Source organism: Acipenser ruthenus, chromosome 1, assembly GCF_902713425.1.
Source record: "Acipenser ruthenus chromosome 1, fAciRut3.2 maternal haplotype, whole genome shotgun sequence".
NCBI lineage: Eukaryota > Metazoa > Chordata > Actinopteri > Acipenseriformes > Acipenseridae > Acipenser > Acipenser ruthenus.
In genome coordinates, this window is record NC_081189.1 from 62791736 (window position 1) to 62808490 (window position 16755).

Consider the following 16755-nt stretch of genomic DNA (forward strand, 5'->3'; position numbering starts at 1 on the left):
TAATTTAATATGCAATTGCATATCTATTTAAGATTAATTTATACCATGCAATATAAAGCGTTACCGAAATGTATTTTTAAAAATGCAACTTCTAAGGGTTAGCTGTCTGATTGTCTAATCAATACCCTGTCCCTCTTCATTCCACCAAAGAAAACCAAGACATGACGCAGGACAGTGCAGCATCGTCTTTTAAAGTTTTACTGGAGACTTTTCTTAAAGTGAGTAGGCTACTATTAATCGATAATGAAATCGAGATTGTATGTATTAAAGTAAGACGGACCACCACACCAACGGTCTGACTAGATATCTGCGACAAATTCAGTGTTTGGAAGTACGCTCGTAAATGCAGCGTGGTATAAAATAAAGCTGCTTCTTGGCTAAACTATTCAGAAAAAAAACATCATGATGTTTTGTTGGGCATGTTGTTTTAGTGTAATTTACACAGCAAAAATTAAACAGCACTCAAAGCTGCAGCTGAATGTGCAGTATCCAAATGTGAAATGTTACACGTGGATTTGATAAGTAGATCGCTCAAATATAATTTTAGATTTCACTTAAGTGACAGCACACATGCAGTATGGCTTGCCTGCTTGATTACTGAAGGTGAAAAGTAGCCTACCGTTTTATTGACATAATGTGTGGGGGTGTTTTTTTTTTTTGGGGGGGGGGGTCACCGCCTAGAGCCCCCATCTAGGCCCCCACACAGACTAAGGCCGGCTGTGTGTGTGTGTGTGTGTGTTTTGGGGGGGGGGGGGGGGGGGGGTACCACAGACAAGAGGAAGGGAGGTGCAGCCCAAAAAGTTTGAGAACCACTCCTCTAAAGCCAAAGAAAAACTACAGATTTCTTTACAATAATGTACCTGTGAGTTCATTCTCCCAGTGCTTCCTTATAAGCTCTCGTATAATTTCCACCACATCCCTCCAGACATCATCAAACATTTCAGCAGTGACGGTATCTTTGACACAAGCATCAGGCGAAACAGGTGGAACACCACGGTTACATTTCTTTGTAATCTTTGTAAATTCCAAGCCCTCGTCGTCACTAGTAATTTAAAAATAAATAAATAAATAAATACAATCAAGAAATACAGACAGACAGGTAGGTTGATGGTCACCACTATATTTTCTTCACTCAAGCTATAGCTTTCTGCATTAAGAGCTTCTACCTACTGTATTAGTGTACAGTATACTTGGGTTGCCCATTACTACACATAACCAAAAGCTGATCATTAAAATGCCTTTATTTATTTAAATGATCACAATTGGTTGTTTATTTCGGTATTACACTTAAAGTGATAATAGATATACAAGCAGACTGTAAAGGCCGCCTGTAACACACCAGACATGAGGTGATTTTTCATTGAGCGATAAGATGCTTCTTAGCGACAAGACCACACACAGACGCGAAGCTACAGATTTGAAAACTATAAACCTATAAAAAATTTTCATAATACTTTTTCCTCCATTATTTTGGATATTGCTTTACCCTGGTGGACACTGTGCATTGAAGCTGTTCTGTAATTACTCAATTCCCTCGTTGTTGAAGAAATCACAAAAAAACAGGATTCAACTTAGCCTTAACTTTAGTTGTAACTTACATTTCTTTAGTATCATAAGCAAAGTACTCCTCTATTTTCCCATCCACTTCATAAATCTCTTCCTCTAGGAAGGAGTAGAGGGATGGGTCTGAACATGTCTCACTGGAGCCAAATGCACCGTGTACTGGGGAGAGTGTTGCAACCAGCTTCTGACCCAATAGGCACAGCCTGTAAAATAAAGTGTAACATCTCCTTGTAAACACATTACAAAGACAACAAACAACAGTAGGACTCAAATATTTTAGGAAAGATACCCACATTTGGTACAGAACAATATGACCTGCTGCTACAAACTCCCATAAATGTATCACTCCCATGGAGTACACATGCTCGAAGCTTTATACTGTACGTACAAGAACCCTTATGCATCTCTGCAAATACTGACCATGTGTTGGTTCAACACCCTTGTTTACCCCCATTTGCAACTCAGATTTTTATAATGGAGCAGTAGGTATGCCAAGCCAAGCCATTTCCCTGACAGCAACACTGACAATCTGTTCAACAGTATTTAAACCAACACAGAAAATATGTTCACTGTTTGCATAAGTGCTAATACCCCATCAGCCATACGTGGTAACTACAGGGTAAGGAGATAACACTCTTCAGAGGATAACATTCAAGACTGAGCAAGGGAGACTGTTCCCATCTAGAACAAGCACGCCCGGTATTTATAGCTATTGTACGATAAGGGTTTAGATATTTCTTTGTTCTAGGGTCCTGTTTTTTTCTAAAAAAAATAAGTGCTGTTGCTATGCTGTCAATGGACTCTTTATTTGTTTTTCCAAACTGTAATGTCTTATCGGAATACAACAGGATTTGGAATCCAGTGTGTATGAAAGACAGTATAATGGCTAAAACAAAAAACAAAAAAACGATTTCCAATGCTATTTACTCCAAATTGGCATTTTCTCTTTTTTATGACAGAAAAAGCAGCTAATAAAGTTACCTAACCAGAAAGATTTTATTTTTCAGTAATCCAGTCCAAAGAATACAGCTGTAAATTATCCTTCCATAAACATCACACACTTATGCTGTGAATGACAGTGGAGTTCATAGAGCAGACAGCATTTATTAAGCCATTTATTTGTGTGCTTTGCTGAAAACTGCTAGATAAATAAAGTGCAGTCCGTTTATAAGAGTCACATCCGTCCCGGGTGTTTTGATTCTTATAAGCGGGTGATTCTTAAAAGCAGACCGATATGATTACTGTGGTGCAGAATCAAACTTAGTATGAGAATGATAAGAGCTTGTTCCCTGGTTGCAGTGTAATGGGTTGACCACTAGATGTCATGAGTTCCCGCATATATGCACGCCCACAAAAAATCCACAGCTGCTTTCCTTAACAAATAGTCAATTGGTTAACTGCTTGTTAAAGTTAATGACACCTCGATAGAAATGGCTTAGCCGATAGCTTTGTGATGGAGGTATAGAGGCGTAAGGAAGCAGAAGTAACAAAAAGAAACCAAAACTTGAGTAAGAGATCTAGTGTTTGTTCCACACGAAGTACTGTTAGTTAGTGTTGTGCTAGAGCTAGGTTTATATTGTTTGTTTTACTAGCTGTTGTTTTGCCAACGCAGTGTAAGAAAAATAAAACCAACACCGGTTTAAAACTGTAAATCAAGACTCCAGCCTGACAATTTACACTGTCCTCGTCCACTCTGTCGCATTACAATTAGCAAAAGTGTGCCATCAGCAGTTTAAATACAGTATACAGATGTCAGAGTGATTTAAAATATATAATTGTATTTAGACACAAGGATTGCACAATCACTTCACGTGCATATTAAAAGGGGTATTTGTATGGAAGCACAGGGAAGTGCACAAATTAGTTCACATGCTGGGATTCAAGTGAATAATTAATTAGTAATTGAATCCCGGCACAACAGTATATATAGATGCACATTTCTCACTCGGGGTTGTGTGTTCGAGAGTGGTGAACGGGAGAGGGAGAAGGAGAAAATAAAAACTAAGCAAAACAAATGCTACTCGTGCGAGTCCTCTTGTTTAGTGTTGTCCACTGTCTGTTTTGTTTGTGTATTTATTTTGGCCTTGAGTGCCGTGTTCTGTTTTGTTTAAACCTTTCATTTTTACAATTAAACGCACCGAGCACTGCAGCGTCTCAGTTTCACCTGCCAGTACTGCCTGTCTGTGTGTTTCTCCTCCTCACCGTGCCGCGCCACAATCCCACTCCCTCTACATGCATATCACACAATAACACTGCTGTACTCAGTATGTATTCAATGAATGTGTATTCACTTTATTGAAACAAATTTTCACTAACAGAGAACACAAAAAACATACACAATGCAGTGGCGCAGTCACGTTTGATTACAAACAAAGCAGTGTTTCCTGCATCATTGCACGATCCACGCTGCGTACGTACCTAATCATATGAGATGTGATCAAATTCAAATTCAGAAACAGCTTTTACTGGCTGTACACATCACTGCACTTTATCAAGTATTATATTACATGTAGTCAGTTTCCCCCGAAATTATTTTTATAAGCGGATTGCTTGATTCTTACAAGCAGATTATTTTACATTGGTGGGTATAGGAATGATTTTGTCCCAGTGGTTTTGATCACTATATTTGATTGATTCTTATATCAGTGATTCTTATAAACGGACTGCGGTGTAATATGTTTTCCAATATGGTTTGGTGTTTTTAAGTAATTGGCAGATGCTATCTCAAGGATGACAGTCACATGATGTGTGGTCTCACTCTATTCCCCAGCCACACTCCAATGCCTTCACCTGCTATCTGTCCAGTTTTGAACCTGTGCCACCTACCTCTGTCCCTGTCATAGGTATGAGTGCACAGTCAAAGGTATTTTCTGAGTAGTATGTGCTTACTAAACAAGCATCTTTTTAAACTGTTCCAAAATATATTTTCAATGTAATAGCATGGTTAAAAGATATGGAGCTTACTCTTTCATGTCACTTGTGCTGTCCAGGAAGCTTGGCAATGGAATTGTTTTAGAAATGGATGTTCTCTTCTGAACGTGCTGAAATCCTTCATCTCTGGGCAATACTAACTGGCTTCCCAAAATCCTACAGAGAGCCAAATGAAGAGACATTAGTATACTACTCCTGCTGGTTTTGTTATCAACCATGATATATTTCTTACTTAGCAAAATGTTTAACATATTGAATTTTATAGAAAAATCCATCTGATGGTAGCACAATTTTCTGCTTTGGCAATAAATTTACAACATCTTCTAAGGCTGTATCAGGAGCATGGTACCATGGTTACATCAAAACATGTGCCATTAAGCCAACCAAAGACAGAGCAGAGATGATGGGTGATGCAGCTGTTTTTTCTCTACCAACTTATTCACAGCACAGACATAAAAAATAAATATATAAATAATTCCAAATGTAAATTTGAATGCAAGAAAAAAATATATATATATATATTTTTCAAATAACACATTTAAAACAAATCTTCTAACGCAGGGGTGTCCAAAGTTAGTTCCACTCCTGGTTCTTTGTTCCAACCCTGTTCTAAATTTTTTAATTGAACCAATTAAACCACCATCCAGAGTGTGAAGTAGGTAATTATTTCAATTTACTTGTTAAACTTGGAGTGGAATGGCCCTCCAGGACCGTGATTGGACACCCCTGTTCTAAAGGGATTCACAATTCCAGGAAAAAAAAGGTATGTATTTTAATTTGAAAATAAACCATCAAAACCTATTGGCTACCAAATACTGTATAGACCAAGCCCACCTTTCACTAAATGTTCTGCAAGTCTTCCTCTCCCGCTTCCCCACCGCCTCCTTTGCAACTGTCCTTTGTATCTTTCTTCTAAGGGTTGGTGGCCCTTCATTAACCAGCCTTGATTGACCCCTGACTGACATCTGAGGTCACACCTCAATCGGTAGCTCCTGCTGGACCAGAAGGTGAGATCCTGGTCCAATTTAATCATCCCACACTACACTTTCTACTGCAGCTGCTGTGCCCCGATCTTTGAATAGTTCATGACAAAAGCCGAAACACTGTTACAATTCGGCAAGACTTTCAGGCCCACATGCATAAAACCTACCCATCTCCTTTATCGTGCCAGTAGTAGTGTTTAATATGACAGTATTTCATCGAGTGTTGCATAAACGGCATTCAACATAAAAAACAAACATCACTCATCGCGACGTTACCAAACCAATGTTCTCATTAGCATATTATTCATCCGATTCATAAATCTGTACTGTGCTCTTAATTGACCCTTACCAGCATCATAATTAACACGTGCCTCAGACCAGTTTTTCCATATACAAAAAACTGATAAAAATGGAAAAATTACATTTCGAAATCTAACATGAAATACTGTACTACTATTATGGCTTCCAGTAGACTTTTGCAATATTCTTTTGTAGTTTATCTGATAACTTCATAAGAACATAAGAAAGTTTATAAACGAGAGGCCATTCGGCCCATCTTGCTCGATTGGTCGTTAGTAGCTTATTGTTCCCAGAATCTCTTCAAGCAGCTTCTTGAAGGATCCCAGGGTGTCCGCTTCAACAACATTACTGGGGAGTTGGTTCCAGACTCCAACAATTCTCCGTGAAAAAAGTGCCTTCTATTTTCTGTTCTGAATGCCCCTTTATCTAATCCCCATTTGTGACCCCTGGTCCTTGTTTCTTTTTTCAGGTTGAAAAAGTCCCCTGGGTCGACACTGTCAATACCTTTTAGAATTTTGAAAGCTTGAATCAGATCGCCACGTAGTCTTCTTTGTTCAAGACTGAACAGATTCAATTCTTTTAGCCTGTCTGCAGATGACATGCCTTTTAAACCCAGGATAATTCTGGTCACTCTTCCTTGCACTCTTTCTACAGCAGCAATATCCTTTTTGTAGCGATGTTAAATTATGTCTCAATCCTGAAATTCTAGGTGATGCAAAACTTTTGGCCATCGCTGTATATTGAAAAATACATATTTGTGTCAAACAGGGTTCTTACTTTAGTTCAGTAAGTTGTACTTTAGTAACTACAAATAAATTGCAAAAAAATGTAGTGTTTTCTAATCCAATTTCGCTTATTCATGCACTAAATTAAAAAAAAAAATGATTTAAAAAAGTCCAGTGCACTCTATTTATGCGCTTTAAAAATTAGATCCCACATTGTTCATTAATATCTCACCTGAGATGGGGTGAACGCTTGGTCCACTCTTTACATTCTGTCTGTAGGCCTTGTGTTCTGGAACACACCTTGCCTTCAAACAACATCTCATCAACATCCCAGAACAGCTGGTGGACGTTTTGGGTGTTAACCCTGTCAAACTCCTGAAATCAAGGGGGGGAAAAAAATCTGAATTTAAAACAAAAATCTAAATCTGCAAAAAAAATATGAAAGAAAGCCTGTCAAAGTCACACAGTTGCTTACATCATCTCTCCAAGAGTAAACAGAGCTTCTTTCAGTAGACAGACCAGTTGCATAACTCTGGATTCCAGACCATGAGCTATTGAGGCTTATTTGTGTAGTCTGACCACTTGATGACACAGAAGCTGAGCAGTCACTGAGGGGACAAGTACAACAACAATTAGTTATAACAACTAGTTATATTCCGATGCGACTCATGGAGCTGCTTTTCACATCTTTTATGTTATAATTTAGTGTATATGTAGGCCAACCAAGCCCCCTTGACTTATTATTTAACATTCTGGCCTCATGTACTGCTGCAGACTTCAGTCTAATTACTGTTTTGTTTTCAGAGACTTTTCATTTGCAGAAAAGGAGTGTAGAAATATGACCTTCATAAGACAAAATTACATTTTGAGTGCTAGGGAGTTAAATAGGTTTGGGAGCAATCCCCCAGTGGATTTTTGACCCCGGACATTGATCGTCATTGTGTTTTCAAAAACCTGTTTTGCTTTCGCAAATGCCATCATTCTGAGCATTTTTGTCTAAGTAATAAGCAGTCACAACAGTATGTACAATACTAAGAAAGAGCTATATTAAGAAGTGAATGTTTGGCAAGGCAAGGGTTGTTCTCAAACGCTTTATACATTCCACTGCTCTGAAAAAAGTGGAAATAAAAAAATGAAATACCTATGGTAACTTTCAATAGTTTCCAGAACATGTTTTGTAAAGTGTGTAGGAAGAGAACCCACTGTCTTCCCATGAAAATGGTGGTTTGGTATTCCTTTGTAGAGTCCTTTTCTGAAAAGAATAACAACAGAGTTAAAATAATGTATGCTTGGAACACATTTTTAATTTCAAAGATTCATCTACAACATTACTAAGTTTGCTCAATTTAGTTTAAGTGCATTTATTTGCAAATTCTATAATAAAACTAAAGGCATGTTAGAAACTATTGTTTATAAATTTGATGAAATGGTAAGCAATTTTATAAACAAAAACAAAAAATAGTAAGTACAGCTCTATTTTAGTTTTAATCATTTCTTTCCAGTTAAGCTTTATATAACAATAATTACAGTATGAAGAAAAAAATAGAAATACAAGACATGATTATCAGGGTTGAAACAAAAATGGTCCTCTAATTTGCATGTGAAAATCTCAATGTTCTATTATCCATACGTTGGAGACGAGTCATGAGAGTACAGCAATTAACATAATAAGGATTAAGTTAGTATTGCATGCAAATTTAAATGTCTTGGGGCAGTATGGATGTTGTCTTTATAATAGAGTGACCCATGGTTTGTGATGTTCCAGCAGGAAAGAAGGCTGATTCATCTGATTTTGGTGCAAAAGTGCAAGTTTTATTGAATGAACATGATCAAACTATTTACAACACACCAAGAACTTCCAACTGTATACAAACTAACAAAACCTATAACAGGTTAACCAATGCAAATACATCGATCAGCAGTCTAGCAGGGTAAAGTCCCTTGTCCCTTGTCCCTTGAAGCAAAACTACCAGCATAGATAGTCTAAGACTCTCCCTGGATTAAACCATGTGTAGGGGTCTAAGTCTTATTAACTAACCTAATATATACATAAAGAACAATATTAAACACAATAGACCAGCGGTCCTCATTATATGTCCTGCGGGCCAAAAGTGTCCTTCGGGGTCCCAAGGATTGGCCCTCCAGCTGCCTCTGTATAATCCCGCCCCGTTTTGTACATCTTTATTATATTACAGTACTTTTTTTTTTTTAGTACGTACTTGTGTATTTTTCATTCCCTTTTCACCAGCTCCACTGCCGCTTTAACCCGCCTACTTTTTTTGTTATTCAGCCAATCATAAAATCTAAATCATGAATCCTACTCTTCTTATTGGTTGTTGCTCGAGAACCGCGTGACCACACGCCAGTTCCCACTGGCATCAATACAGCGGTGATAACTATTGAGGTTTGTAATTTGAAAAGGGATTGAAAGCAGCCATAAAAATGGAGCGTTTTTTAATTCACAAAAAACAAACACGATATGAAAATGAAGAGCTTTCTACTGAAGCCACCGATACTGCTCCCAGTCAAAGTAGAACAAGCGAGTCCCCAGAGCTCTCTGATTCTGAAGACGCTTCATCCCAGGCAGCAAGTCCTCACATTCAACCGACATCCGTAAGGCACACGTGTGTGAGGAGTAGGCCTAATAAAAATGATTTAACTCTTGTCTGGGAAGATGAGTTTTTCTTTATCGAGTTAGAAAATAAACCCATCTGTCTAACTTGTCAGAAATCCGTGTCAGTCATGAAATGGAGCAATCTGGAAAGGCATTTTAAACCATGCACAGCGATTATTCAGTCCACTTTCCGAATTAGAAAAGAGCAAGTAAAGAAACTGAAAACATCCCTGAATAACTCAGGCAACTGGGCAGGAATCGGTAGTTACTGAAGTGTCTTTTCGAATTATATGGATTTTACTCAAACATAAGAAAGCTTTGAGTGATGCGGAAATCATAAAGGAGTGCTTCATTGAATCTGTTAAAATTCTTTATGCTAACTTTCCAAACAAAGAAAAAATACTGAAAGAGATCCGTCTCTTGCAGCTATCGGACAGTACAGCTACAAGGCAATGTGGAGTTTTTGATTCTGACGTATTTGAACAGCTGATAACTGACTTGAACGAGGCGCCTTGCTTCAGTATAGCACTGGATGAAACAACCGAGGTCCGAAATATTGCACAGCGACTTGTATGGGTACGTTTTCCAAAACAGTCAGATGGTGTGTTTCAGGAGATGCTCTGTTTACTGCCTCTTGAAGGCCAAACTCGGGGGCGAGATGTATGTGAGAAGCTGACAGATTTATTTGATGATCATAATGTACAGTGTGTTAAGCTAGTTTCATTTTGTACAGACGGAGCGCCTTCAATGATTGGGTGTGAAAATGGTGCAGTGTCGCTGCTCAAACGAGCCAGAAGGTGTTGGAAAGTTTATTTCATACCATTGCATAATTCACCAAGAGGCTCTGGTTGCAAAGATAAAAGAAGGGGAACTCTCTCAAGTCATGGATCTTGTTGTGAAAACAGTAAACTACCTGCGTGCACGAGCCTTAAACCACCGCCTCTTTCGCGAGTTTCTCAGTCACTACAATGCAGAGTATAACAACATCATTCTGCACAGTGAGATTCGTTGGTTGTCTCGTGGACGTGTACTTGAGCGTTTTTTGTCTTTGCTTCCAGTAGTTCGGAATTTTTTAACCGAGCAAAGCAAAAATGAAGCAAAGTTTTCCGACCCTAACTGGATATTAAAACTAGCTTTTCTCACAGATATGACGGCATTTAAATACCCTGAATCTCTCCCTGCAAGGTAAATGTAAAATGGTGAGTGACATGCTGCAGTGTGTGCTTTCCTTCCAAAGCAAAGTGGGGCTTTTGATCAGCGACTTGCAAAGCGCAGAGTTCACACACCATTTCCCCAAACTTGCGTGTATCACCACTAAACGACCTGAGCTGAAGGATCACTACAGACCTGACGTATTTGTGACTTACGTGACTCAACTGAGGGAGAGGTTTGAAGCATGATTTGTTGACTTTTGCAATAGGAAGGTTTTGTTCAATTTTTTACAAAATCCTTTTGTTGTACCAGTGAGAGCCACCTCTACTGAACTGGCACAAATGGGGGCAGCAACTGCCAATTCAGACTCTGAACTTTTGGAACAAGCAAGTTCACTCGTTTCCGAAGTTCCAACGAGTTAAGTTAAAAACGTATATGTCTATGTGGCCCGCCAATGATCGCAGAGTTACTTATGTGGCCCGTCACAATATTTTAGTGGGGAGTGCTGCAATAGATTGTAAAATAATCCCATTAATATAAATACAAACAGTCATCATATACATGTAAGCATATAGTGCCTAAAAGCAAGCAATATAAGATAAACATTTCAAAGTAACCCCCTCCTGCTTCCCATACTTGGTGCTGTCCTAATTACAGAAAGTCAGCCCTGAAGCAGGGTACTAAAGGCTTCCTCACCTAAAATGGTGGTTTCTTCATTTCCTGTTTCAGAATGGAGGTCATTAGGAACAAGCCAAACAAGGCGAGTACAAACCATTTTTAAACTAAACAAATATACAAAGTAGATGTTAATACCAATGTATATTTATAACACAGCTATTAAAATGCAAATACAGGTTAAGACAAGAGTCCAACCTAATGTCCATGTAAAGTTTAATATTTATGAGGGACCTTGTCTTTCTGGTAATTATTAACCATGATATTGCAGTGCGGAATTCATTTAAACTGTTTTAAGCACTATATATCATGTACTATTCTTGTTTTGAAAAAATAAAACGAACATCCCAATTAAAGTATATGTTTGAACTGGGACTTCTTAGCTTGACATTATTAGCATGTAGTGATCACATTTTTATGTAACATAGTTGTATTAATAGTATACTCCAAAACATTTACCTTAATTTCTGTACAGTAATACCAGACCAGGGACTGCTGTTCAGTGAATTACAATGTAATTTAAATCAGGAAGATGAAATGAATCAACTAAAAAAATGTTTTAATTATAAACTACCTTTTGGGAAAGTTTTGAAAAAATAAACTGGTCCTAGTTTTTTTTTTTTAGTTTTTTTCTTATAAATTTAGTCGTTGCCAATTATTTTTATTATTTTCTCCCAGTTTGGAATGGACAATTATTATTTGAAGCTCAGCTCACCGCTACCACCCCTGCGCTGACTCGGGAGGGCAAAGACGAACACACACTGTCCTCCGAAGTGTGTGCCGTCAGCCGACCGCTTTTTTCACACTGCAGACTCACCATGCAGCCACCCAAGAGCTACAGCGTCGGAGGACAACGCAGCTCTCGGGCAGCTTACTGGCAAGCCCGCAGGAGCCCGGCCGGACTACAGGGGTCGCTGGTGTGCGGTCAGCCGAGGACACCCTGGCCGACCTAACCCTCCCTCCCCCCGGGTGACGCTCGGCCAATTGAGTGCCACCCCCTAGGAGCTCCCGTCCACGGTCGGCTGTGGAATAGCCTGGACTCGAACTCGCGACATCCAGACTATAGAGCGCATCCTGCACTCCACGTGGAGCACCTTTACTGGATGCGCCACTCGGGAGCCCCCCTAGGTTTTCTTCTCTAATTATATTGTTCATACCATTTGATATGGACTGTGCTTTGGTTTTTTTTTTAAATTTATTTTTAAAAGCATTCCAGGCTTGAGATACATACTGAGATACCAAAAAAAAGGTCAAGTCGTAACGGAATAAAGTAAGTTACAATGCGGTAGTGTGGTTTTTTTTTTTGCTTTTTTTTTTGGGGGGGGGGGTGTTCTAGAAGATACTGACTTCTCTAAATCTTTCAAATACCAAGAAGGACCATTTTAGGCAAATAGGAAAAAACAGATGTTTTTCACTCTGTGAATCCACAAATTACAAGAATAAACCCTGTGCCCCACGTTGCTGCTTCCCACATTAATATAAATATTTCAATGACTGCTTTGCACCCAAAAGCTGACAGCAGATACAACGTAGGTGCGATTTTAATCAAATCCTTGTGGATAAAAAATGAATATGCCAACTCCAGCTTTGAAATCCTTAAATCAGCTACCAGGGGATGTAAGATTTCCATATCTGTGACTGACTAATAATGTCTGTGCTACTGAATATCTTTCCATATATATATATATATATATATATATATATATATATATATATATGTATATATGTATATATTTTTTAGCTCAAAGAGCCAGGAAAGCTGACTCCAAAGCTGACTTAAACTCACATGAGGACGTCCACTTTGTCAGTCAGAAAGTGTAAATGTGGTAACGTTACATTGGTAAGTAGAAATCAATATTTTGGAGGTGATTATTGTGAAGAGTCTGAATCGGATTCATTTGCTTCCCGAAGCAGATTTTTATTTGGCGGTTTTGTCTGGATACGGCAGCAGAGCTCCTTGCTGCCGCTTGACTTGAATTTCTTAATAAAAGGGGCCAACATAATACTCGTGAGACTGTTTAGATTCTGAAAACGTCATACAATTTGCGACGCATGCAGGGCCCCCTTAAGTGTGGGGCCCTAGGCCGCAGGCCCTGGAGATATAAAAAGACTGACATTAGTAGTATCAGTTTCTACTCAAGGTGAGCGCATCCTTCAATGTCAGATGTAATTATTCCATTACTTTCAACACACATAGGCAATATATATATATATATATATATATATATATATATATATATATATATATATATATATATATATATATATATATAATATACAATTTTTACATATATATATATATATATATATATATATATATATATATATATATATATATATTATATCCCCTGATCTGTGCCTTTCAATTACTTTGTTCCGGAGTTCTTCTGAAAGTGCCTTGGTGCTCATGGTTGAGTCTTTGCTTTGAAATGCACGACCCAGCAGAGGGAACCTACAGGAACTGCTGAATTTATCCTGAAATCATGTGAATCACTACAATTTAACACAGGTGGAGGCCACTTAACTTGGTTTGTGATTATGAAGGTGTTTCGTTACACCTGAGCTAATTTTAGGATTGCTATTTCTACAAATTTCTAGAATATTTTTTTCACTTGGAAGTTGTGGAGTAGGATGTGTAGATGCATGAAAAAAATAAATATTTTAATGCATTTTAATTCCAGGCTATAAGGCAACAAAAGGTAAACATTTTGAAAGGGAGTGTAGACTTTCTATAGGCACTATATATATATATATATATATATATATATATATATATTCTGATAGCCCTACTTTTGCATCTTCAGCCCATTATCCATATTGAAAAAAATCTACTTCCCTGTAATGTTAGAGGTAAAACTTACTATAAATATAATAGAAAAGGTAATATTTATTGCAACCTTTGCAACAGTAATTGCTGTTTGTGTGGTAACCTAATATGTATTCTTAATGTGCATTCAAACTTTATTTTGGAAGTGTTATAAGTGATTTCTGCCCCAGGTTGTTTATTTTGGCAAGGGGCCCACAAAGGGCAATGCCAGGAACTGTGCTCCTATCGGTTAGGTAAGATTGTCTGGACTTAGGACTGTCCCTTAAGTGACTTCTACTGGTCAGGCACCCAACAAGGTGAGGCAGAGACTAGCCTAGCTGGGCCTCAACTGTAGCTTAGCAACATTGCTTAGGTTTGGAGAACAAAGAAAGATTGGTATGGGGATACAGTGATGAGGCGATGTCTTTAAATTCACAATTTAAGAAGTCTGACAATATGTCTATATATTGATGATACTGTATTTAAGTCTTATACACAGATTAAGAAAACACTTTGAATATAAGGAGGGGGTTGGAGCATTTTGTTGCCTGTGAGAGGAGGAAGTCACCTTTGTACAACTGAGTGGTTAAACAATCACGTTCATAAGCCAAGTGACATTTGCCAGCAGAGTTTACATGCAGCTGATAAAAATGAGAGTTTAAATGGAAGGCTAAACGATTAGACTGTTAACTGCCTAAACGTACAAACAGCTATTGAAGTTGAGCGCCAGCGTTTACTCATCAGATTAAAATGTTCTTTAATCCACCTGGCACTTAACAACATTAAAAATTCAAGCACTACAAGGCAGGGGCACAATTATATGGAAATGATTAATGATGGAAATACATGTGTTCCTGTTTTAAATATTATGTTAACTAAGCTGAGGTGTTATGTTAACAAAACACACAACATGCCAAAAAATTGAACATATCACATAACAAACAATAAAAAAAAAATCATAGAGATATGAACATTTCATTTTTTGGCTACAATACTTAGATTTAATTTTGAAAGAACCCTGTCATAACAGAATAAATGATTGATTACAAACCTTAGTATTACACCTACTGTAGCACAGACATCTTTAGAACACAAAAGCACTACAAAATCAGTCTTTAGGGATGTAGATAAAGCACAAGCATGCACTATTCATATAAAATCTTATGATAAGTTACTGAAATGCACTGATGTTTTCATTTCATGTTTCCCCTGACATTTCTGCCACATTCCCTGCTACCTTTAGATGAAATGTCAACTACATCCAGGAGTCTTGGTGGACAGAAGGCTGTGTCATTAAGGCCACAATCTGTTAAATTTGCAATGAGTTTATTTAATTGACAACAAAATAAAGATAATAATGTAACAATGGCATACCAATAATTGTGATTGTTTACAACTGGGGCTTGAGGTTTTCGTTGTTTTAGTTTTGATCACATGACGTCCCTTTAAACTTATTTTGAGCCAATTCTTTTTCCAAATTAATCTGGCTGTTAATTACAAAACAAAACAATGTCACTTGTATTTACCTTCATATCTTGACCGAGCCTGATTCTGTTTAGTTTAATTTTTATTTCAAACTGACATGACAAGTTATGTTAATTGCTCATCGCTAATCTTAACTGAATTCCGTTCTTGCAGTCACCCAGTTTATCGTTGTGTTTTTGTTACTTTCACTCATTTTTTATCCTGACAGATTTTCTTTTCGGCATAAAATACCCAGTACAGCGTTCACACTGATAGCAAGTCCATCATTTAAAATCTCCTTGATTTGTAGCAAAGAAAAAAATAATCTTCAACCCAGTCTTTAATTAGTAGTTTTCTCTTTTATTAGGATACAGATACAGCTTAACAACAACTAATTAGCATTTAAAGGGAGGTAGAGATTTGGAAAATAAAAACTGAAACGTTCAAGCCCTATTTATAACAAAGCAAGACCATCAGATATCTACGTAAACGAAGACAGAGTGGGACAAAACTTTTTTTAATAATAATAATCTGAATAAAGTATGCCACTCTCAAATCCACATGTAGTCAAATAAAATAAGAGATTACAAGTGTACACAAATTAGACCATTAACTCTCAGTTGATAATGCTGACAGCTTTTATGTCACTTACCCAATGACAACGAGGTCCAGGTCCCTGTTCACATCTCCAGTTTTACAGCAGTGGCAGGATAAACCAGGAGAACCCACCAGAGTCGCAGTAGCAACATGCATTAGGGCACTAGGTACTCAAATGAAAAACAGTATGTCTAAGGTCTCCCATTAATAGCCACTACACTAGGGTACAGTGTTCATTTGTTATCTGTTTCCAACACTGCCATTGTAAAGTTGCTGAAATATGACCCTTTCTTCTTGGAGAAGTGGGTCTTTTTTCCATTTTTAAAACGACACCAGGATAAGGTTCTCAGTGTTTCTCTGGATTATCATTCTGCAACAAAATTCATAAAGACACATGCATACGAGAACCAAGAGCTCTTTGTCTTGGCAAAGCATCTGCAGCAAGGAACCAGCCCACTCTGACTCGCACAGCTGGTACTCAGAGAGTACGCCACAGTAAACGAGGAAGGCTTTTATTACCCTCCCACAAGCCTTCAAGCTCAACAGCAGGACCACGACAGCAGAGAAAGAGGAAAGAACTCAGAAAATAAAATGTGGGACATAAAATGTGGGACATAAGCTGTTGGAAAGCTTCTATACCCAGACACAGCTATTGGAGCTGACGTGGAACATGCACGAGGGACTTTTTTTTTTAATATGTTTCAAATGTTAAGTTAGAAGTGAAATCAGACTTTTATTTATTTTCATATCTGTTTTCTTTTAAATAACCCAAATACTGTGCTGAATTAGGAGATTGTTCCATAGTAAACAAACCTAGACAAAAAAGAAGAGAACAGTTACAGAAACAGACTAACTTATATTTATAGTCTACCATAAAGAAAACCGAAAATACATATCTGTCAAATACTGGTCTATTAAGGATTCACATATACCGGTAATTAATTT

The 16755-nt window shown here is 37.7% G+C and overlaps 1 protein-coding gene across 1 annotated transcript in view; it reads right to left on the reverse strand.

The window, feature by feature from the left end:
• Positions 1–16280, reverse strand: part of LOC117420728 (protein FAM149A-like) — a 33103-nt gene extending 16823 nt beyond the window's left edge. The window contains exons 1-7 of the mRNA XM_034034290.3: positions 15866–16280; positions 7644–7754; positions 6978–7110; positions 6735–6877; positions 4528–4650; positions 1599–1766; positions 861–1042 (exon numbers count right to left, since the gene is read on the reverse strand). Of these exons, the coding sequence (XP_033890181.3) occupies positions 861–1042; positions 1599–1766; positions 4528–4650; positions 6735–6877; positions 6978–7110; positions 7644–7754; positions 15866–15966 (961 nt within the window). The 5' untranslated portion in view covers positions 15967–16280. The remainder of the gene's footprint in view (positions 1–860; positions 1043–1598; positions 1767–4527; positions 4651–6734; positions 6878–6977; positions 7111–7643; positions 7755–15865) is intronic.
• Positions 16281–16755: the final 475 nt, after the last annotated feature.